The sequence below is a fragment of the Babylonia areolata genome, chromosome 34 (genome assembly GCF_041734735.1).
Source record: "Babylonia areolata isolate BAREFJ2019XMU chromosome 34, ASM4173473v1, whole genome shotgun sequence".
Lineage (NCBI taxonomy): Eukaryota > Metazoa > Mollusca > Gastropoda > Neogastropoda > Buccinidae > Babylonia > Babylonia areolata.
This window is the reverse complement of record NC_134909.1, coordinates 19,677,632-19,702,541: the sequence shown is the minus strand read 5'-3', so window position 1 is coordinate 19,702,541 and position 24,910 is coordinate 19,677,632. Positions and strand designations below refer to the sequence as shown.

Below are 24,910 nucleotides of genomic sequence, written 5' to 3'. Positions count from 1 at the left end.
TCCGAACTCAGGACACAGGGGATGTGAATTCACTGCCCCTGATGGCCGTATGACCTTTAACCATCACTGTATAACATGCGGGAACCCTGTATGCGTGTGTGGTGTGTGGGCCTGCAGGTTCCGGAAGCCTTCCAGACCCTCATGGACAGTGTGGAGCGCACGATGAAGCACGCCATCGAGGTGGAGGAGAAAGTCCCCATTGAGCAGGTCACCAACTTCTCTGAGGTGAGGGCGGACACTGAGAGCATTGATTGATGTGGGAGGACCCCAAACTTAGACTGATGTGGGCGGACCCAGAACAGTGGTGTGAGCAGACCCCAAAGATTGATATGGGCGGACCCTAAACTTCATTGATGTGGGTGGGCCCTGATCATTGATTGATGTGGGCAGACCCCAAACCTTGATCGATGTGGGCGGACTCTGAACATTGATTGATGTGGGCGGCTGAACCTTGATTGATGTGGGTGGACCCTGAACATTGATCGATGTGGGCGGACTCTGAACATTGATTGATGTGGGCGGACCCTGATCATTGATTGATGTGGGTGGACCCTGAACATTGATTGATGTGGGTGGATCCTGAACGTTGATTGATGTGGGTGGACCCTGAACATTGATTGATGTGGGTGGACCCTGATCATTGATTGATGTGGGCAGACCCCAAACCTTGATCGATGTGGGCGGACCCTGAACATTGATTGATGTGGGTGGACCCTGAACGTTGATTGATGTGGGTGGACCCTGAACATTGATTGATGTGGGTGGACCCTTGACATTGATTGATGTGGGTGTACCCTTGACATTGATTGATTGATGTGGATGGACCCTTGACATTGATTGATGTGGGTGTACCCTTGACATTGATTGATGTGGGTGGGTGGACCCTTGACATTGATTGATGTTGGTGGGTGGACCTTTGACATTGATTGATGTGGGTGGACCCTTGACATTGATTGATGTGGGTGGACCCTTGACATTGATTGATGTGGGCGGACCCCAGACTTGATTGATGTAGGCAGACTCAAAACATATATTCATGTGGGCGGACCCATAATATTAATTGATGTGGGCAGACCACAAACATATGATTGATGTAGGCAGACTCAAAACGTTTATTTATATTGGTGGACCCTTGATTGATGTGGGCAGACCACAAACATTGATTGATTTTACTTATCTTTTTTTTTTGTTTCTGTCCGGCTGGAGTTGTTGAAAGTTGGATTCATACCCTCACACACTTTTGAACATTGACATCCTAAAACAATGCACACACACACACACACACACACACACACACACACACACACATTTGTCTAAAATCGCAGTATGTGGACAGATGTTAAACTGAAGAACACACACACAAACACACGCACACACATTTTAAACATGGTGTGTGGTGTGGTGTACAGGTGTGCAATGACATAGTGGACAGTGTACCATACTGAAGAGAGATGAGGTGTGTACAGGTGTGCAGTGACACAGTGGACAGTATACCATACTGAAGAGAGATGAGGTGTGTACAGGTGTGTAGTGACATAGTGGACAGTGTACCATACTGAAGAGACATGAGGTGTGTACAGGTGTGCAGTGACATAGTGGACAGTGTACCATACTGAAGAGACATGAGGTGTGTACAGGTGTGCAGTGACATAGTGGACAGTGTACCATACTGAAGAGAGATGAGGTGTGTACAGGTGTGCAGTGACATAGTGGACAGTGTACCATACTGAATAGATATGACATGTGTACAGGTGTGCAGTGACATAGTGGACAGTGTACCATACTGAAGAGAGATGAGGTGTGTACAGGTGTGCAGTGACATAGTGGACAGTGTACCATACTGAAGAGAGATGAGGTGTGTACAGGTGTGCAGTGACATAGTGGACAGTGTACCATACTGAAGAGAGATGAGGTGTGTACAGGTGTGCAGTGACATAGTGGACAGTGTACCATACTGAAGAGAGATGAGGTGTGTACAGGTGTGCAGTGACATAGTGGACAGTGTACCATACTGAAGAGACATGAGGTGTGTACAGGTGTGCAGTGACATAGTGGACAGTGTACCATACTGAAGAGAGATGAGGTGTGTACAGGTGTGCAGTGACATAGTGGACGGTGTACCATACTGAAGAGAGATGAGGTGTGTACAGGTGTGCAGTGACATAGTGGACAGTGTACCATACTGAAGAGACATGAGGTGTGTACAGGTGTGCAGTGACATAGTGGACAGTATACCATACTGAAGAGACATGAGGTGTGTACAGGTGTGCAGTGACATAGTGGACAAGCTAGCCATGCTCAGGGACTGCCCCAACCGCCTGGAGAACCCCATCATCTATCACCTGGATGTCGGTGCTATGTATCCCAACATCATCCTCACCAACAGACTCCAGGTACTATCAGGACCAGAGGTGGGTTTCATGAGCGAACTTCGCAGCGCCAGATTTGCTGATCGTTAAGAACGTTCCCAACTCCACGGTAAATGCCATATACTTAGGGACATTCTTAACTCTAAGCAAACTTAGCGCTGCAGAGATCATCTCATGCAACCCGGTCCTGGTTATTACCTCAATGCTCGGCCTATATCACAGATTAAAATAAGTTTACAGTTTGGCCAACAGCAAAGTGAGAGCTGTATATAGAGTTCTCTTTAAAAAAAAATTTTTTTTTTTCTTTCTGCTTCTGGTCTACGTAGGCTGTTATGAGACAATAAAGTTGTTACTATCTCACCTTGCGTAACTTTGTTTTTTAAAACTCTTTTTATTTTTTAAAATTTTTTTACCTTACCTAACTTTACCTTGATTTAACTCGCCTGACCTAGGCTTGTGTTTATTGTTTCAGCCACGTACTTTACCTTGCCTTAGCTTACCTTACTTTAGTGTAGCTTACCTTACCTTACTTTACCTGTCCTTACCTTTTCATACCTTATGTTTATTATTTCAGCCACTTACCTTACCTTACCTTACCTAACCTTAATTTACCTTACCTCCTTACCTTACCTTAACTTAACTTACCTTACCTTACCTTACCTTACCTCGCCTTGCCTTACCTTACCTTGCCTTACCTTACCTTACCTTACCTTACCTTACCTTACCTTACCCTACCTTTTGTTTATTGTTTCAGCCACTTACCTGACCTTACCTTACCTTATCTTTATTATTTCAGCCACTTACCTTACATTACCTTACCTTACCTTATGTTACCTTACCTTACCATACCTTGTCTTTATTATTTCAGCCACTTCCATTACCTTACCTTACCTTACCTTACCTTTATTATTTCAGCCACTTACCTTACCTTATGTATATTATTTCAGCCCCCGGCCATAGTGGACGAAGAGACGTGTGCAGCATGTGACTTCAACAAGCCAGGGTCTCGCTGCCAGCGACGTATGCCTTGGATGTGGAGGGGAGAGTTCAGTCAGTATCTGACAATCGTTTATTGTTTGAAAACTGCATTATTTCCATTCTTCTTCTTCTTCTGCGTTCATGGACTGCAACTCCCACGTTCACTCGTATAGACGCGAGTGGGCTTTTACGTGTATGACCGTTTTTAACCCGCCATGTAGGCAGCCATACTCCACTTTTATTAATAATAATTTTGCTCTGAGCGCTTTTCAGTTTTGAAATGGAATCAAATAATTTTTGCTCTGTGCACTTTACAGTTTTGAAATCGAATCAAATAATTTTGCTCTGTGCACTTTACAGTTTTGAAATCGAATCAAATAATTGTGCTCTGTGCACTTTACAGTTTTGAAATCGAATCATATAATTTTGCTCTAAGCACTTTACAGTTTTAAAATCAAATCATATAATTTTGCTCTGAGTGCTTTACAGTTTTGAAATCGAATCAAATAATTTTGCTCTGAGTGCTTTACAGTTTTGAAATTGAATCCAATAATTTTGCTCAGAACGCTTTACAGTTTTGAAATCTAATCAGATAAATTTGCTCTAAGCACTTTTTGAAATCTGTTTTGAAATGATAAACACTTTCTACGATTCTTCCCCCCCCCCGATCCCCCCCAATCCCCCTCCTCCCTTGACAGTGCCGGCGACACGCAACGAGTTTCAGCGAATCCAGCAACAGCTGGAGAACGAGAAGTTCCCCTCCGAGTATCCAGGGGGCAACCCACGCGCCTTCCACCAGCTGCCTCGTGAGGAACAGGCTGCCATCGAAAAGAAACGGTTGGCAGGTGAGAAGAAAGACATCCTGTGCACCTTGGAAAACTTTTTTTTTAATTATTATTTTTTTTTTTATTCATATATTGTATCTCGGGCAAAACACTGTCCCCTATCGTAGTTTTAACCCAGATAGTTGAGACAGCAGTTGCCTCCTCTGCTGTTCTGATGGTCATAGTCAGACACTATTTAGTATCGTACAATGTTTGTGCTGTTTGATATTGTTGGCAGGTGAAAGTGAAGACATCCTCTGCAGTGTGATTAACATCAAAATGTTCTTTTGAATGTGTTATTAACAATTCCAATATGTTATTTGCTGTTGCAGAAGGTTTGCTGCGTAGTCCAATAGAACATTTGTTATAGTTGTTTGATGTTGGCGTTTATAACGTTTCCATTTTCCCTAGCGTTGTCTCTCCCTATTCACCCTCCACACATACACACACTTTTACAAAACCCCACCCCCCTCCCACAACCCCTACTCCCACGTTTTTGTTGTTGTTTGTTTGTTTGTTTTTTTCGTCTAATATCACTTCAAGTGGAAAGACGTTAAACTGAAGACGAACGAACATCCTGTGCACCTTGAAAATTTTTTAATTTTTTTTTAAAAAATTCATTTATTTGTGCTGTCCTGTGTTTGTGCTCAGCCCAACGCTCAGCGTATATCACAGATTGACGTAGCTTACATTTGGACCAACAGCTAAGTGAGAGCTTTATGATCAGTGGTTTCTCCATCACTGTGGGAAGTCATTTACAGCTTAGTCTTTTGTGATGGTCTACGACTGAAGTTAGGAGGCAAGACTGTACTGGCTCTTAGTGCTGCAGTCTTGGGGGCTAGTTGGCCTTTGGGATCCATTCCAACACCTTCTGCTTTGAAACCCTTTTGGCCGAGAGAGTGGGGATGTTACTGGGGCAAGACACCTCTCCACTGTCATAATTCTAACCCAGATAGTTGGGACAGCAGTTGCTTCCTCTGTTGTTCTGACAGTCATTGTCAGATGCTACTTACTGTCGTACAATGTTTTTACTGTTTCATATTGCTTTCATGCTGCTCATCTACAGGTCCTCTATGCACAACTTTGGTAGCTGTTCATCCCCAGGTCCTCTGCACAACTTTGTATGGTAGCTGTTCATCCCCAGGTCCTCTGTGTACAACTTTGTATGGTAGCTGTTCATCCCCAGGTCCTCTGTGCACAACATTGTATGGTAGCTGTTCATCCCCAGGTCCTCTGTGTACAACATTGTATGGTAGCTGTTCATCCACAGGTCCTCTGTGTACAACATTGTATGGTAGCTGTTCATCCCCAGGTCCTCTGTGCACAACATTGTATGGTAGCTGTTCATCCCCAGGTCCTCTGTGCACAACTTTGTATGGTACTGTAAAGTTCGGTCTATTGAGCGCACTGGTATATAAGCCGCACCCACTAAATTTTGGAAAAAATTGAACTTTATACATACATATTGTATAAGCCGCACTTATTTCCGGTACCGGAACACATACTGATACCACAGAAAAGCTGTCGATACTGTAGGTTATGAAATAAACAAAAAAGCGGGAAACAACACAAAGAAAAGCAAGTGAAAATACTGCTAGTGCCACAAAAAAATAATAAATAAACACAATGAAAATAAGATCCATAATTTAGGGATAGTCACATTTATTCAACGTCATCCTGCTCACTGAATCCACTAAAATCTTCACCTTCAGTGTCTGAGTTGGAGAGAACCAGCACAGCTTCCTCCGCCATCTTGTCACTGACTTCAGCCTCGCTTTCACTTCATGAACATGAAGGTGGATGTCGCTGCTGGTTTGTCGCTTGCACTGTCATCTGCTAGGTCGATCGCCTTCAATTTGAAGGCTGCATCATAGGCATAATGTCGCGTTTTCGGCATGATGAGGGTGTACGCTTGAGCAGAGTAGAACTGAATGCTGATCTGAAGGCTTTAATGTGTGCGGATTTGATTTATAAAACGTGAAGTTAGCACACTATTCTGAAGTTCATCCAAAAATTCATGGACAGAAATCATGGTTTTGGTGAGTTGAAGGGCAGCTAAGAATAGACGAGAACATGACACTCCCGGGATCGTTAAAATATGCAAATAAGCCGCATCATTGTATAAACCGCAGAGGTTGAAGCTGGGGTAAAAAGTCGCGGCTTATAGACCGAACTTTATGGTACTCTTAACTGGTCCACAGGGGAAGTAATCATGGTATGAGTTATCTGACACCTGGAGTAGAATGAGTTAACCGAATAAACCATCTTGAATCTTGAAAATCCCTTCTGATGGTCTCTCTCCTCTCTCTCTCTCTCCCCCCCCCCCAAAAAAAAAAGAGTACTGCCGCAAGGCCTACAAGAAGGTGCACTCCACACGCATGGAGGAGCGCACGGCCACCATCTGCCAGCGGGAGAACTCCTTCTATGTGGACACGGTTCGAGCCTTCCGCGACCGGCGCTACGAGTTCAAGGGCCTGACCAAGGTGTGGAAGAAGAAGCTGGCGGAGGCGGAAGAGCGGAGCGACGCGGCCGAGACGAAGAGGGCCAACGGCCTGGTGGTGCTCTACGACTCCCTGCAGCTGGCTCACAAGTGCATCCTCAACTCTTTCTACGGCTACGTCATGAGGAAGGGGTGAGTGTGAGGCAGGAGGTGACCCAAGTGGAGGTTTTGTGGGGGGGCGGGGGGGAGAGGGGGGGAGGGTGGAGTTCAATTTATTGTCGGGTCTTTGTACGGCTACGTCATGAGGAAGGGGTGAGTGTGAGGCAGGAGGTGACCCAAGTGGAGGTTTTGTGGGGGGGGGGGGGGGGGGGGGGGGGGGGAGAGGAGGGGGGAGGTGGAGTTCGGTTTATTCTCAGCTCTTTCTACGGCTATGTCATAAGAAAGGGTTAAGGACTGAGGTGACTCAAGTGGAGGTTTTGTGGGGGGTTGGGGGGGAGAGGGGGGGAGGGTGGAGTTCGGTTTATTCTCGGCTCTTTCTACGGCTACGTCATGAGGAAGGGGTGAGTGTGAGGCAGGAGGTGACCCAAGTGGAGGTTTTGTGGGGGCCGGTGGGGGGGGGAGAGGGGGGTAGGGTGGAGTTTGGTTTATCCTCGGCTCTTTCTACGGGTGTGTGTATATATATATATCTTTGTATATATGTGTGTGGGGTTGGGGGTGGGGGATATGGGCGTATGTGTGTGTGCTTGTACAAGTAAGTGTTCATACGTGGGTGTGGGTGTGTGTGCCGTGGAAGCTGCGATAAGTAGCCTAGAAATGAGTGTGTGGAGGAGGGGGGTAGAGGAGGTGAAGGGTAATGTGTGTGTGTGTGTGTGTGTGTTGGGGCTCATGTACATTTATGTGTATTTGACTGTGTTTCATATCTGTGAAACTGCATGTTTGGTGCATATCTGTTATGCATATGTGGGTGTATGTGTGAATGTGTGTCTCCATTTTTTACATTTATTTGCTTATTTATCATCACTGTTGTCTTTTTTATTTCTTTATTAATTATATTACTATTATTATTATTATTACTACTACTTTTTTATATTATAATTATTATTTATTTATTTATGTACGCTTATAGCTGACTTCATCAAGTTTTTGCGCCTTATACATATTATCAGTAGTGGTAGTAGGTTTAAAAAAAAAAATTTATGTATTTATCTTTTATCTATTCACCGGGTGAATGGGGGGCTTTGGAGGGGGGTATGTTGGTTTAACCTCAACTCCTACGGTGACGTCTTGTGGAAGGGGTGAGTGGGGGCAGGGGTGGGGGGGGCATGTTGGAGGGGGGTATGTTGGTTTAACCTACACCTCTTCTAGGGTGACGTCTTGTGGAAGGGGTGAGTGGGGGCAGGGGGTGCATGTTGGAGGGGGGAATGTTGGTTTACCCTCAACTCCTACGGTGTCATCTTGTGGAAGGGGTGAGTGGGGGCAGGGGGGGCTTTGGAGGGGGGTATGTTGGTTTACCGGCAGCTTCTTCTACGGTGACGTCTTGTGGAAGGGGTGAGTGGGGCCAGGGGGGGCATGTTGGAGGGGGGGTATGTTGGTTTAACCTCAACTCCTTCTACGGTGACGTCTTGTGGAAGGGGTGAGTGGGGGCAGGGGGGGCATGTTGGAGGGGGGGTATGTTGGTTTAACCTCAACTCCTTCTACGGTGATGTCTTGTGGAAGGGGTGAGTGGGGGCAGGGGGTGGGGGGGGCATGTTGGAGGGGGTAATGTTGGTTTAACCTCAACTCCTATGGTGACGTCTTGTGGAAGGGGTGAGTGGGGGCAGGGGTGGGGGGGGCATGTTGGAGGGGGGTATGTTGGTTTAACCTCAACTCCTACGGTGACGTCTTGTGGAAGGGGTGAGTGGGGGCAGGGGAGGCATGTTGGAGGGGGTAATGTTGGTTTACCTGCAGCTTCTTCTACAGTGACGTCTTGTGTAGGGGTGAGTAGGCGTAGGGAGGAAGGGAGGTTAACTCTTTCCATACGAACGGCGAAAGAGACGACGTTAACAGCGTTTCACCCCAATTACCATCAACAAAATATTGCAAGCGGAAGGCTCTTATACTGAAGAGGTGAATGCTGACAAAGAATACCACAATTTTGACGACGGAAGCTTAAGGTTGGGTCATTCAGACACCCACTGGACATCCGAGGGGTCTGTGTAGAGGAGAAGAGAGGACTGGCCGTACTGAGTGAGTTAAGAGGTAGGGAGTGTTGGTCATGAGGGTGGGGAGGGAGAGGAATGTTAGCATTATTGCAGTTCTTCTATGTTCATGTCATTGTTTTCGTCGTCGTTGTCTTCGTCGTCACCATCATCATCATCATCAGTGTTTCCTTGTGGTGCCTGTTTCAGTGCCCGCTGGTACAGTATGGAGATGGCTGGGATCGTGTGCTACACCGGCGCCAACATCATCACTCGTGCCAGAGAAATCGTGGAACAGATTGGGTATGTCCCACACACTGTTCTTCTCTGCTCTGTGTGTGTTTGTGGATGATCAACATCATCATTCATGCCAGAGAAATTGTGGAACAGATCGGGTCATTTCCACGCTCTGTTCTGTTTGTGGATGATTAACATCATCATTCATGCCAGAGAAATCGTGGAACAGATCGGGTCATTTCCATGCACTGTTCTCCTCTGCTCTGTACCGTTTGTGGATGATTAACATCATCATTCATGCCAGAGAATTTGTGGAACAGATCTGGTCATTTCCATGCACTGTTCTCCTCTGCTCTGTGTGTGTGTGTGTGTGTGTGTGTGTGTTCTATGAAATTGCATTTTGTTTTAATCTAAGCCTTATTTACTTCATAGCTTTTATAATCTGATTCATCTCTTAAGTGTGCTTTTTCATTCATATGAACACACTGGATGTTTTCCATTGTCAGATAGCGGTTGATGTGTTTGGTGCTGGATATCGCGCCATAGAAAAACTATGTATTATTATTATTATTATTATGATTAACATCATCAGTCATGCCAGAGAAATCGTGGAACAGATCGGGTCATTTCCACGCACTGTTCTCCTCTGCTGTGTGTCTGTGTGTGGATGGTTTGTGTCAGTGGAAAGAAGGCACAGTGAGAGGGATAAGATGTGTGTCTGGCATGTTTTCTTCTTCTTCTTCTTCTGCATTCACTCGTATGCACACGAGTGGGCTTTTACGTGTATGACTGTTTTTACCCCACCATGTAGGCAGCCATACTCGGTTTTCGGGGTGTGCATGCTGGGTATGTTCTTGTTTCCATAACCCACCGAACGCTGACATGGATTACAGGATCTTTAACGTGCGTATTTGATCTTCTGCTTGCATATACACACGAAGGGGGTTCAGGCACTAGCATGTCTGCACATATGTTGACCTGGGAGATCGTAAAAATCTCCACCCTTTACCCACCAGGCGCCGTCACCGTGATTCGAACCCGGGACCCTCAGATTGACAGTCCAACGCTTTAGCCAATAACCTCCCGGAAGTAGGTAACCTCCCCTTTGTCCCCCTGGCTAGCGCCCTCTTTAAAATCATGATTTCTGTTCATGAATTTTTGGATGAGCTTCAGGTTAGTGTGCTAACTGTTCATGTTTTAAAAATTAAATCCGCACCCATTAAAGCCTTCAGATCAGCATTCAGTTCTACTCTGCTCAAGCGCACACCCTCATAATGCCGAAAACGCGACGTAATGCCTACGATGCAGCCTTCAAATTGAAGGCGATCGACCCAGCAGATGACAGTGCAAGCGACGAACCAGCAGTGACCTCCACCTTGCATTCATGTTCATCAAGTGAAAGCGAGGCTGAAGTCAGTGACAAGATGGCGGAGGAAGCAGTGCTGGTTCTCTTCAACTTGGACACTGAAGACGAAGATTTCAGTGGATTCAGTGAGCAGGACGACATTGAATAAATGTGACTCTCCCCAAATTATGGATCTTGTTTTCATTGTGTTTGTTTTTTTTTTGTGGCACTAGCTGTATTTTTGCTTGCTTTTCTTTGTGTTGTTTCCACTTGTGTTTATTTCATAACCTACAGTATTGACAGCTTTTCCGTAGTATTGGTATGTATTCCGGTAGCGGTAATAAGTGCGGCTTATAAGCCAGTGTAACTTATGTGTGTATGAAGTTCAATTTTTTTTTATATTTAGTGGGTGCGGCTTATATATATATACCAGTGCACTCGATAGACCAAACTACTGTAAGTATCCATATTATTATTGTTATTATGTTGACGCCTGACTGTGGGTTGACAGGCGACCCCTGGAGCTGGACACTGATGGCATCTGGTGTGTCCTGCCGGCCACCTTCCCAGAAAACTATGTGGTCAAGACCACCAACCCCAAGAAGGCCAAAGTGACCATCTCTTACCCTGGGGCCATGCTCAACATGATGGTCAAGGTGAGGCACTGCTGGGTTTTTTTTTTGTTTTTGTGCGCTTAGATTTGACTTCAGCAAGATTTTGCCTTATAAATATTATTATTGTTAGTAGTAGTATTTAGTATTTGTCTATTATTTTTTATTTATCTATTTTATTTATTTATTTATTTATATTTTGTTATTTTATTTTATTTTTATTTTATTTATTTATTTATATTTTTCTCAAGGCCTGACTAAGCGCATTGGGTTACGCTGCTGGTCAGGCATCTGCTTGGCAGGTGTGATGATTGTTTATTGTCAGTCAATGTCCAACTGTGACTGTCAGTATCAGTATCAGTATCAGTAGCTCAAGGAGGCATCACTGCATTCGGTCAAATCCATATACGCTACACCACATCTGCTAAGCAGATGCCTGACCAGCAGCGTAAACCAGCGTGCTTAGTCAGGCCTTGAGGAGAAAAAAAAAAGAAAAAAAAGAGAAAAATACATAAAAATACTGCTACTACTACTACTAATAATAATGACATTTATAAGGTGTAAAATCTTGATGAAGTCAACTCTAAGTGCACAGATTAGTTGAGAGAAGCAGCTTCTGTTTGAATGATGGTCAGTCGTTTCTGACTATGACCGTCAGAACAGCAGGGGAAGCAGGTTGTTTTTTTTTTTTATTGTCAGTTGTGTCCATCTGTGACTATCAGGTTAGCAGAGGGAAGCAGCATGCACACCCACGAAAACGGGGCCATTGGAGTTACTGTGTGTGTGTGTCTGTGCCTCCCAGGGCCAATAACGCTAGTGTGTGTACGTCTCCCAGGACCATTGAAGTTATTGTGTGTGTGTAGTGTGTGTCCCAGGACCTGTAAAGTGACTGTGTCTGTGTCTCCAAGGACCAATAAAGTTACTGTGTCTGTGTCCAAGGACCGATAAAGTTACTGTGTCTGTGTCTCCAAGGACTGATAAAGTGACTGTGTCTGTGTCTCCAAGGACTGATAAAGTGACTGTGTGTGTGTCTCCAAGGACTGATAAAGTGACTGTGTCTGTGTCTCCAAGGACCAATAAAGTTACTGTGTCTGTGTCTCCAAGGACTGATAAAGTTACTGTGTCTGTGTCTCCAAGGACCAATAAAGTGACTGTGTCTGTGTCTCCAAGGACCGATAAAGTTACTGTGTCTGTGTCTCCAAGGACCGATAAAGTTACTGTGTCTGTGTCTCCAAGGACCGATAAAGTTACTGTGTCTGTGTCTCCAAGGACTGATAAAGTGACTGTGTCTGTGTCTCCAAGGACCAATAAAGTTACTGTGTCTGTGTCTCCAAGGACCTATAAAGTTACTGTGTCTGTGTCTCCAAGGACCAATAAAGTTACTGTGTCTGTGTCTCCAAGGACCAATAAAGTTACTGTGTCTGTGTCTCCAAGGACCAATAAAGTTACTGTGTCTGTGTCTCCAAGGACCTATAAAGTTACTGTGTCTGTGTCTCCAAGGACCAATAAAGTTACTGTGTCTGTGTCTCCAAGGACCAATAAAGTGACTGTGTCTGTGTCTCCAAGGACCAATAAAGTTACTGTGTCTGTGTCTCCAAGGACCAATAAAGTTACTGTGTCTGTGTCTCCAAGGACTGATAAAATGACTGTGTGTGTGTCTCCAAGGACTGATAAAGTGACTGTGTCTGTGTCTCCAAGGACCAATAAAGTTACTGTGTCTGTGTCTCCAAGGACTGATAAAGTGACTGTGTCTGTGTCTCCAAGGACTGATAAAGTGACTGTGTCTGTGTCTCCAAGGACCAATAAAGTTACTGTGTCTGTGTCTCCAAGGACTGATAAAGTTACTGTGTCTGTGTCTCCAAGGACCAATAAAGTTACTGTGTCTGTGTCTCCAAGGACTGATAAAGTTACTGTGTGTGTGTCTCCAAGGACCAATAAAGTTACTGTGTCTGTGTCTCCAAGGACTGATAAAGTTACTGTGTCTGTGTCTCCAAGGACTGATAAAGTTACTGTGTCTGTGTCTCCAAGGACTGATAAAGTGACTGTGTCTGTGTCTCCAAGGACTGATAAAGTGACTGTGTCTGTGTCTCCAAGGACTGATAAAGTTACTGTGTCTGTGTCTCCAAGGACTGATAAAGTGACTGTGTCTGTGTCTCCAAGGACTGATAAAGTGACTGTGTCTGTGTCTCCAAGGACTGATAAAGTGACTGTGTCTGTGTCTCCAAGGACCAATAAAGTTACTGTGTCTGTGTCTCCAAGGACTGATAAAGTGACTGTCTGTGTCTCCAAGGACTGATAAAGTGACTGTGTCTGTGTCTCCAAGGACCAATAAAGTTACTGTGTGTGTGTCTCCAAGGACCAATAAAGTTACTGTGTCTGTGTCTCCAAGGACCAATAAAGTTACTGTGTCTGTCTGTGTCTCCAAGGACCAATAAAGTGACTGTCTGTGTCTCCAAGGACCGATAAAGTTACTGTGTCTGTGTCTCCAAGGACCAATAAAGTGACTGTCTGTGTCTCCAAGGACCGATAAAGTTACTGTGTCTGTGTCTCCAAGGACTGATAAAGTTACTGTCTGTGTCTCCAAGGACTGATAAAGTTACTGTGTCTGTGTCTCCAAGGACCGATAAAGTTACTGTGTGTGTGTCTCCTCACCTCACCTCAGGCCCATAACTACAAATTGTAGTTGGGGGAAGCCTGAGGACCGCAGACGCAACCTCCCTTCTCCATCTGTCTCTGTTGGCAGCCGCTGACAGCAGCTCACGTGTGTGGAGTCCGGTCCATTGTTTGATGTTCTCATGCCAGTTCTTCTGCTGTCTTCCTCTTCTTCTCCCGCCCTCGATGGTGCATTGCATGATTGTTTTGGACAAGCTGGTGTGTCGAGTGTTGTGTCCAAACCATATCAGCTTGTGTCTCTTCCCACAGTTGAAAGGAGAGGTTCCTGAGGTCCAGCAAGGTTCTCAATTCTGCTCCGTACATGTTCATTGGTTCTGTCTCCAAGGACCAATAAAGTTACTGTGTCTGTGTGTGTGTGTGTCCCAGGACCATTAGAGTTACTGTGTGTGTGTGTGTGACCCAGGACTACTTCACCAACGACCAGTACCAGGAGCTGGTGGGCGGGGATTCCCTGCAGTACACGGTACGCAGCGAGAACTCCATCTTCTTCGAGGTGGACGGCCCCTACCTGGCTATGATCCTTCCTGCCTCCAAGGAGGAGGGCAAGAAGCTGAAGAAACGCTACGCCGTCTTCAACTTTGATGGCTCCTTGGCCGAGCTCAAGGTGACACGTTTGGTGGAGGTGGAGGGAGGGAGGGAGGGGTGGGGTGGTGGTGGTGGTGGGTGATATGTTGAGGGGAATGGTAGTGTTGAAGTCATGTTGCTATTAGTTGTGTAGGTGGTCAGTTTTTTGTTGTTGTTTTTTGTTTAGTTTTTTAGACTTAAAAAATTTTTTTTTTAGATGTTTAGAAAAAGAGAGAGAGATAAAAGAATAATTTTTAACTGTTCTCAAGGCTAAAAAAAAAAAAGTTTTATTTAAGATACATTTATGGAACCACCATTTTCAGACCCTCCAACCTTTTTTCTTGTTACTTTTTTTTTTTTTTTTGTTCCTCCCAACACCTTGACAACCTTCCAGTCCAGTTACTTTAAGTGGTATTATAAATGAACTTCTTTTTTTTTGTCCCACTGCCGATGACGTCATATGACCTACTTCTTGCTCTGCAAGCGATGTAAGGTCCCTCATGAAAAAAACAAAAAAACAGGCATGCAAAATCCTCCCTAATGTGCTGTCATGGTGTGGGGTTGAGAAATGCCAACTGTTAACGATTTCGCAGTATTTGTATTTGTATTTCTTTTTATCACAACAGATTTCTCTGTGCGAAATTCGGGCTGCTCTCCCCAGGGAGAGCGTGTCGCTACACTACAGCGCCACCCATTGTTTTGGTATTTTTTCCTGCGTGCAAATTTTTTATTTGGTTTTCCTATCGAAGTGGATTTTTCTACAGAATTTTGCCAGGAACAACCCTTTTGTTGCCATGGGTTCTTTTATGTGCGCTAAGTGCGTGCTGCACACGGGACCTCGGTTTATCGTCCCATTCAAATGACTAGCGTCCAGACCACCACTCAAGGTCTAGTGGAGGTGGAGAAAATATTGGCGGCTGAGCCGTGATTTGAACCAGCGCGCTCAGATTCTCTCGCTTCCTAGACAGATGCGTTACCTCTAGGCCATCACTCTTGTTACACTCGATCGCAGTTTGTTCCGACGTGACGCCAACATCAGAATTGTTCAGACGAGTTCATTTTCAACTACATAGTTTTGTCACATGCTTTCCTATAGTAACATTACCCAGATGCCCTAGAACTACTGATTATGAGGCCAGGACAGTCACTACTAACCTTAGTCTCACGTGATGATGCTCAGCTAATTGCGTGCGTGTATGCATTGAAACAGCATTGAGTGGACCAGTCAGCTTAATCATAGCAGTTACACGGTGTTGCAGGTAGGCATAAGTGTTTGTACACCTTGTAGATATTATTACTTTTTTTATGTTATAATCATTATTTATTTATTTATTTATTTATGTATGCTTCTAGTTGACTTCATCATGTTTTTGTGCCTCATACATATTATTAGTAGTGGTAGTAGTTATTTTTTTATGTATTTATCTATTATTTATTCACCCTTTTTTTTTTACGCTGCTGGTCAGGCATCTGCTTGGCAGATGTGGTGTAGCGTATATGGATTTGTCCGAACGCAGTGACGCCTCCTTGAGCTACTGAAACTGTAGATAAAATAAATGTTTGATGATGTGGCTTGGAGTCGGAGTGTTCCTATCAAAGTCAAAATGTTTGTATCAAATTTCCGTGATTGTTCCTACAAACACATGACAGGGGCTGACATGTCTGTGGGGTTGCAGGGTTTTGAGGTGAAGCGTCGGGGAGAGCTGGAGCTGATCAAGATCTTCCAGTCGTCGGTGTTTGAGGCCTTCCTCAAGGGGGACACTCTGGACGACTGCTACAAGGCTGTGTCCAAGGTGGCCGACTACTGGCTGGACGTCCTCTACAGCAAAGTGAGGGGCTGGGTTTTTTGTTTTTGTTTTTTTTATCTTTTGTTTTATTTATCTTATTTCTATTTCTTATTTTTACAGCAGATGTGTTGCTATATAGCTGAGTGGTGCATGCTGAGTGGTGCATGCTGAGTAAAGGTCAGGTCAGGTCTTTACCTGCCACAGGTACCATGTAACCCTGTGCTACCTGTCACATGTGGGCAGATGGAGCTCGACAGCCTGGGAAGGCAGTCCATCTAAGACAAGGAAAAGTCTGAAGTAAAACCCATGAAGTGCTAAGGAATGCAGGACAGTCTCGACATGCATTGACCCTGGGTCCATGGCCATGTCCCGACTTTCAGTAGCCACGCCCCCGTGCCTCCGAGGAAGGTTTTTGAGCCAGAGGCTAGGACAAGGACAGTCTGATATAAAACCTACGACCTGAGGACCTCACTGTCACCGTCCCAGCTTGCTAGGCTATGGCAGATGAACCATGGGTGTAAAGGGTGGGGCCAGTACTGCGCACACTGCACTCCACCTAAAAATTCCATTGCGCAGGCTTGAAGGACACGTCCACGTCCGCGCCACCAACTATTCCACGCATGCTGAGTGGTTAAAGCGTTGGATGTTTGCCTCCAAGTTGGAAAGTCATAGTCCTTCACGAGAGACTAAGCTGTGAATGAATTTCCACAGCAGCGGAGAAACTACTGATCACACAGCTCTCACTTTGCTGTTGGCCCAACGTTCACCTGATGACGGGCGCAACAGCCGAGTGGTTAAAGCCTTGGACTTTCAGTCTAAGGGACCCGGGTTCAAATCTCGGTTAAACGTCGCCTGGTGGGTAAAGGGTGGAGATTTTTCTGATCATATAGCTGAGTGGTTAAAGCTTTGGACTTTCAATCTGTGGGTCCTTGGTTCGAATCTCGGTAACGGCGCCTTGTGGGTAAAGGTTGGAGACTTTCCCGATCTCCCAGGTCAACATATCTGCAGACCTGCAAGTGCCTGAATTCCCCTTCATTTGTATACGCAATCAGAAGATCAGATACGCAAGTTAAAAGAGCGTGTAATTCATGTCAGCATTCGGTGGGTCATGGAAACAAGAACATATCCAGCATGCACACTCCTGAAAATGGAGTATGGCTGCCTACATGGTGGGGTAAATAAACAAAACAGTCATACATGTAAAATGTTACATGTCTGTCTGAGTGTGTATGTGTGCGTGCCTGAAATCTGATTGAATGACAAAGGAAACGAATGATGAGCGCCCATTGGCAGTCGTCAGTCGGCTCTACTCAGGTAGGCAGCCTGTTGTGCAAATGACCGTGTTTGTAAAGTGCTTCGAGCTTGGTCTCCGACCATGATAAGCGCTACTCTTTACTGCCTATTGTGCTTGTGTTTCAGGCAGCCAACATGCCGGACTCTGAGCTGTTTGAGCTGATCGCGGAGAATCGCAGCATGTCGAGGAAGCTTGAGGATTACGGGGAGCAGAAGTCAACGTCCATCAGCACCGCGAAACGTCTGGCCGAGGTGGGTGGTCTAGAGATGCCAACTGTTACGATTTCGCCGTATTTTGTCACACACGATTGAGTTTGTTCTGACGTTATGCTAATGTCAAAATTGTTCCGACGAGTTACTACATAGCATGGTCATGTGCTTTCCTTTCATGACATTAGCCAAACCTCTAGACCTGTCGATCACGAGGCCAGGGCAGTCACTACTAATCTTGGTCTCATGTGACGATGCTCAGCTAATCGCGTGTGTGTTTACATTGAAACAGCATTGAATGGACCAATCAGCTTGATCGTAGCAGTACACCATATTGCTGGTAGGCCCAAGTGTTTGTATGCCTTGTAGATAAAATGTACACTTGCTGATGTGGCTTGGAGTCTGAGTGTTCCTACTAAATGTGCTGCTGGGTTTGTTTGCTTGTGTGTGTTGATGTACTGCATTTGGGGAGACGGGTCAGTGCAGTTCATTGATAAATGAATAGATAGATAAGTAATTAAATTAATGAATGAACACTAAGAAATAATAGATAAATACATAAATATAAAAAGCAATAACATTTTGATAAATAAGAATAATGAAAATGTCATTCATTTTATAGACATGGTGATCCACCTCTGAACAGTTTGGATCGATACAGTGTGAATGTCATATCCAAGTTTGATTAATGAAATAACATTTTTTGGATGTGGTAACTTAGAAATAAAATCATAAAATCATTTAAACACACACACACACACACACACACACACACACGTGTACACACCAATTTGTATCAAAAACATTGACATACACCAAAAGCAGTTAATGCACAAGGGAGAGAACTGACAATACTTTGATCGGCCGTGCAGTTCCTGGGAGATCAGATGGTGAAGGATGCTGGTCTAGCGTGCCGTTTTGTCATCTCCAAGAAACCAGAGGGCGCCCCCGTCACTGAGAGGTGAGATGGTGAAAGTTCGTCTTTGATGGTTGGAACGACGACACTTGGCTGCTTATGTTTTTTGACTGATTGATGTGGATACTGTTATAGTGACGGGCGCAATAGCTGAGTGGTTAAAGCGTTGGACTGTCAATCTGAGGGTCGCGGGTTCGAATCACGGTGACGGCGCCTGGTGGGTAAAGGGTGGAGATTTTTATGATCTCCCAGGTCAACATATGTGCAGACCTGCTAGTGCCTGAACCCCCTTCGTGTGTATATGCAAGCAGAAGATCAAATACGCACATTAAAGATCCTGTAATCCATGTCAGCGTTCGGTGGGTTATGGAAACAAGAACATACCCAGCATGCACACCCCTGAAAACGGAGTATGGCTGCCTACATGGTCATACACGTAAAAGCCCACTCGTATGCATACGAGTGAACGCAGAAGAAGAAGAAGAAGATACTGTTATGGTGCCTATCCCCAGCGAGAGACCAAGTTCTAAGCGTTTTACAAACACAGAGTCATTTACACAACATTCTGTTTTCCTGGGTAGAGCCAACTGACAGCTGCCTTTAACTGCTCTTGTGCAAGAAAAAAGGGGGGCGTGTGTGTGTATGAAGACATGTTAAAGTTTCAGTTTCAGTTTCTCAAGGAGGCGTCACTGCGTTCAGACAAATCCATATACGCTACACCACATCTGCCAAGCAGATGCCTGACCAGCAGCGTAACCCAACGCGCTTAGTCAGGCCTTGAGAAAAAAGAAAAAAAAAGTGAATAAATAATAGATAAATACAAAAAAAACCCCAAAAAACCCTAACTACTACCACTACTAATAATATGTATGAGGCGCAAAAACTTGAAGTCAGCTATAAGCGTACATAAATAAGTAAATAAATAAATAAATAAATAATAATTATAATTAAAAAAAAGAAGGAAAAAAAAAAGGTAGTAATACATGTTAAATGTTAGTTATTCATGTACTCATTCTGTCCTTCATTCGAGCACCGCTTAGGTGCCAGCATGCATAGTTTTATGCCTGTGCCTATGCCTGATCAGTGATCCTGACACATCAGACTGGTTTTTGCAACATTTCAACCAAGAAAAAAAAATACTGAGGCAAGGGACATGACTCTTGATAAACTTTGGGACAACTCTCGGAGGAAGTCTGGGCTGGGACGTAAGGGACATGACTCTTGATAAACTATGGGACAACTCTCGGAGGAAGTCTGGGCAGGGAGGCAAGGGACATGACTCGATAAACTATGGGACAACTCTCGGAGGAAGTCTGGGCTGGGACGTAAGGGGCATGACTCTTGATAAACTTTGGGACAACTCCCGGAGGAAGTCGGTGGGGAGGCAAGGGACGTAACTCTTGAGAATCAAAACTTTGGGACAACTCTCGGAGGAAGTCTGGGCTGGGACGTAAGGGACACGACTCTTGATAAACATTGGGACAACTCCCAGAGGAAGTCTGGGCACAGTTTGGCTGAGGCGGTTGTTGTCTGAATCGAGCGTCACACTCCTGTTCCAGAGCCATCCCGCTGAACATTTTCCAGGCCGAACCCAGCGTCCGCAGACACTTCCTGCGCAAGTGGCTCAAGAGTCCGGAGAGCAACGACTTTGACATCAGGGAGGTGAGAGTCCTTCGCACGCTGGCTGTGTGTGTGACTTTGACAATCAGTATCCGTATCAGTAGCTCAAGGAGGCGTCACTGCGTTCGGACAAATCCATATACGCTACACCACATCTGCCAAACAGATGCCTGATAAGCAGCGTAAGCCAACGACTTTGACAAAAGAGAGGTGAGAGGACTTAGCATGCTGGCTGTGTGTGACTTTGACAAAAGAGAGGTGAGAGTACTTAGCATGCTGGCTGTGTGTGACTTTGACAAAAGAGAGGTGAGAGGACTTCGCATGCTGGCTGTGTGTGACTTTGACAAAAGAGAGGTGAGAGGACTTCGCATGCTGGCTGTGTATGACTTTGACAAAAGAGAGGTGAGAGGACTTCGCATGCTGGCTGTGTATGACTTTGACAAAAGAGAGGTGAGAGGACTTCGCATGCTGGCTGTGTATGACTTTGACAAAAGAGAGGTGAGAGGACTTTGCATGCTGGCTTTGTGTGACTTTGACAAAAGAGAGGTGAGAGGACTTCGCATGCTGGCTGTGTATGACTTTGACAAAAGAGAGGTGAGAGGACTTCGCATGCTGGCTGTGTATGACTTTGACAAAAGAGAGGTGAGAGGACTTAGCATGCTGGCTGTGTGTGACTTTGACAAAAGAGAGGTGGGAGTAGTTAGCATGCTGGCTGTGTGTGACTTTGACAAAAGAGAGGTGAGAGGACTTCACATGCTGGCTGTGTGTGACTTTGACAAAAGAGAGGTGAGAGGACTTCACATGCTGGCTGTGTGTGACTTTGACAAAAGAGAGGTGAGAGGACTTCGCATGCTGGGTGTGTGTGACTTTGACAAAAGAGAGGTGAGAATAGTTAGCATGCTGGCTGTGTGTGACTTTGACAAAAGAGAGGTGAGAGGACTTTGCATGCTGGCTGTGTGTGACTTTGACAAAAGAGAGGTGAGAGGACTTTGCATGCTGGCTGTGTGTGACTTTGACAAAAGAGAGGTGGGAGTGGTTAGCATGCTGGCTGTGTGTGACTTTGACAAAAGAGAGGTCAGAGTAGTTAGCATGCTGGCTGTGTGTGACTTTGACAAAAGAGAGGTGAGAGGACTTAGCATGCTGGCTGTGTGTGACTTTGACAAAAGAGAGGTGAGAGGACTTTGCATGCTGGCTGTGTGTGACTTTGACAAAAGAGAGGTCAGAGTAGTTAGCATGCTGGCTGTGTGTGACTTTGACAAAAGAGAGGTGAGAGTCCTTTGCATGGTGTGTGTGACTTTGACAAAAGAGAGGTAAGAGGACTTCGCATGCTGGCTGTGTGTGACTTTGACAAAAGAGAGGTGAGAGTCCTTCGCATGGTGTGTGTGACTTTGACAAAAGAGAGGTGAGAGGACTTCCCATGGTGTGTGTGACTTTGACAAAAGAGAGGTGAGAGGACTTAGCATGGTGTGTGTGACTTTGACAAAAGAGAGGTGAGAGGACTTAGCATGGTGTGTGTGACTTTGACAAAAGAGAGGTGAGAGTCCTTCGCATGGTGTGTGTGACTTTGACAAAAGAGAGGTGAGAGGACTTCGCATGGTGTGTGTGACTTTGACAAAAGAGAGGTGAGAGGACTTAGCATGCTGGCTGTGTGTGACTTTGACAAAAGAGAGGTGAGAGGACTTCACATGCTGGCTGTGTGTGACTTTGACAAAAGAGAGGTAAAGGTTCTTAGCATGCTTGCTGGCGCCTTCACTCGTCTGGGAGTGTACGGTGGTGGGACTCTGAATGCCAGATGTTTGAGACTGAAGAATTTTTATTGAAAAAGAACTGAAAAAAAAAAGAAAATAAAGAAGAGAAAAAAAAGGGAAATTGTGATGTATATATATATATATATATTGTGTATGATTTTTGATTTATGGTTGTATCTTGTTATGTACTATTCCCCCTCAATATTCCTTGTGACCCCGGTACACTTGGTAATAAAGACATATTCTATTCCATTTTCTCTCTCTCTATATATATGTATATATATATGTATATATATATATAGAGAGAGAGAGAGAGAGAACTCTGTGTGTGTCTATTTCCTTTTCTCTCTCCCTCTCTTTTTTCTTTTTTTTTTAAGTGAATATATTTTGTCTTGAATTTTTTTTTGTTCTTCCGTTGTATAAGAGATCAGACAATATCAAAGATAAATATTAGTTATGTCCCTGTCTTGGTGGGGTTTTTTTTGTTTGTTTTTTTGTTTTGTTTGTTTGTTTTTTCTTCCCTTCATTGAACCAAGAATTGTAACGTGTAGTTTTTGTGACAACTTGATGCTAATCCTGACGGGCGCAATAGCCGAGTGGTTAAAGCGTTGGACTGTCAATCTGAGGGTCCCGGGTTCGAATCACGGTGACGGCGCCTGGTGGGTAAAGGGTGGAGATTTTTTACGATCTCCCAGGTCAACACATGTGCAGACCTGCTAGTGCCTGAACCCCCTTCGTGTGTATATGCAAGCAGAAGATCAGATACACATGTTAAAGATCCTGTAATCCATGTCAGCGTTCGGTGGGTTATGGAAACAAGAACATACCCAGCATGCACACCCCCGAAAACGGAGTATGGCTGCCTACATGGCGGGGTAAAAACGGTCATACATGTAAAAGCCCACTCGTGTGCATACGAGTGAACGCAGAAGAAAAAGAAGAAGATGCTAATCCTGTTTTCTTACCGACGAACAGATCCTGGACTGGGGTTACTATGTGGAGAGACTTGGTGGCTGCATCCAGAAAATCATCACCATCCCTGCCGCTCTGCAGAATGTGAGTGATGCTCTCCGAGCTTGTCTTTATTGATTTATTTTTTGTTTGTTTGTTTGTTTTGTTATTTTATTTTATTTTATTATTTTATTTTATTAATTAAAAAAAAAAAATTTATTTTATTTTATTTTTATTATTTTATTTAATTAAAAAAAAATTTTTTTTATTATTTTATTTTATTTTATTTATTTATTTTAAAATTTATTTATTTTTTTATTTTTTTTATTTTAAAAATTATTTATTCATTTATTTTTTCTCAAGGCCTGACTAAGCGCGTTGGGTTACACTGCTGGTCAGGCATCTGCTTGGCAGATGTGGTGTAGCATATATGGATTTGTCCGAACGCAGTGACGCCTCCTTGAGCTACTGAAACTGAAACTGAAACTGATAGCTTGTCTTGTGCTGAGATGCCATCTGTTATGATTTTGTCATATTTTGTTACGCATGATCACAGTTTGTTCCGATGTTACGCCAATGTCAAAATTGTTCAGACGAGTTCTTTTTCGATTACATAGCATGGTCACACATGCTTTCCTGTCGTAACATTACCCAGACGCTCCAGACCTATCAGATCACGAGGCTAGGACAGTCACTATTAACCTTGGTCTCACGTGGTGATGCTCAGCTTATCGCGTGCATGTTTACATTGAAACAGCATCGAGTGGACCAACCAATCAGCTTAATTGTAGCAGTTACAGCGTGTTGCTACAGCCCAGAACAGAGTGCGATGGCGAGGGGTCGTCGATGGCCTATGCTCCACCTGGAGCGATGGGCAAAATGAAAATGAATGACAGCGTGTTGCTGGTAGGCTCAAGTGTTTGTATGCCTTGTAGATAAAATGTATGATTTCTGATGTGGCTTGGAGTCCGGAGTGTTCCTACCAAATTCAAAATGTTCCTTCCAAATTTCCTGATTGTTCCAACAAACACTTGGCAGGGGTTGGTATCTCTGCTTGTGTGATCTCAAGGTATGTTTCTCTGATACCTGGGCTACTGTCTTGTGTAGTTTATCATCTTTACTTGAGGTAGTTCGTAGTTTTTTGTTTTTTTTATGACCAGCAAAAGAACTGGATACCACGTCATAGAAAAGTTATGTATTATTGATGTTATGACCAGCATAAGAACTGGATACCGCGCCATAGAAAGGTTATGTATTATTGATGTTATGACCAGCATAAGAACTGGATACCGCGCCATAGAAAAGTTATGTATTATTGATATTATGACCAGCAAAAGAACTGGATACCACGCCATAGAAAAGTTATGTATTACTGTTATGACCAGCATAAGAACTGGATACCACACCATAGAAAAGTTATGTATTATTGATATTATGACCAGCATAAGATCTGGATACCACGTCATAGAAAAGTTATATGATGGAGTCTCCCGTCGGACCGACGGATGAGTAGGCAGGCAGGCTTATCTGTCGGTGTGTGTCCTCATATGGGAGAAGAGGCCAATTCTGGATGCGCAGCACTTCCCACAGGTGTTGCAAGGGAAAACGTTATGTATTATTGATATTATGACAACAGGGTTGCTGTCTCATGGGTGAGCATGTCGCCATTGTGTTTGGGTTGTGTATTTTGTTTTCTCTGTTTCCTGTCAGTAAATCTTTTTTTTCCTGTCTTTTTAAAAAAAAATTTTGTTGTTGACAATCTGATAAAGAAAAAAACCCCAAAACATTCAGAACGGACATGGGCACAAATCAGTTTTTACATCAACATATCAAACTGAAATTTCCATTTTGAGTTTGAAAGACTAGCATTTAGACATCCACTCAGCATGTCATTGAGGGAGGTGGGTTTTTTTTTGTTAAGGACAGGTGTGATTAGAACCCGGGACCCTCAAGAGTCCAGTGCTTTAACTCACTCAGTATGGCCAGTCCTCTCTTCTCCTCAACACAGACCCCTCAGATGTCCAGTGGGTGTCTGAATGACCCAACTTTTAGCTTCCGTCGTCAGAATTGTGGTATTCTTTGTCAACATTCACGTCTTCAGTATAAGAGCCTTCCGCTTGCAATATTTTGATGATGGTAGTTGGGGTGAAATGCTGTTAACGTTGTC

General features: G+C 44.4%; 1 protein-coding gene across 1 annotated transcript in view; it reads left to right on the top strand.

Annotated features, from left to right (window-relative positions):
• LOC143277339 (DNA polymerase epsilon catalytic subunit A-like) overlaps positions 1-24,910 on the top strand; it is a 105,287-nt gene that overhangs the window by 21,519 nt on the left and 58,858 nt on the right. The window contains exons 15-27 of the mRNA XM_076582126.1: positions 118-225; positions 2,265-2,393; positions 3,317-3,419; positions 4,046-4,192; positions 6,509-6,803; positions 8,999-9,091; positions 10,882-11,026; positions 14,058-14,258; positions 15,895-16,047; positions 17,425-17,550; positions 18,381-18,469; positions 19,984-20,086; positions 22,768-22,848. Coding sequence (XP_076438241.1) covers positions 118-225; positions 2,265-2,393; positions 3,317-3,419; positions 4,046-4,192; positions 6,509-6,803; positions 8,999-9,091; positions 10,882-11,026; positions 14,058-14,258; positions 15,895-16,047; positions 17,425-17,550; positions 18,381-18,469; positions 19,984-20,086; positions 22,768-22,848 — 1,773 coding nt within the window. The remainder of the gene's footprint in view (positions 1-117; positions 226-2,264; positions 2,394-3,316; positions 3,420-4,045; positions 4,193-6,508; positions 6,804-8,998; positions 9,092-10,881; positions 11,027-14,057; positions 14,259-15,894; positions 16,048-17,424; positions 17,551-18,380; positions 18,470-19,983; positions 20,087-22,767; positions 22,849-24,910) is intronic.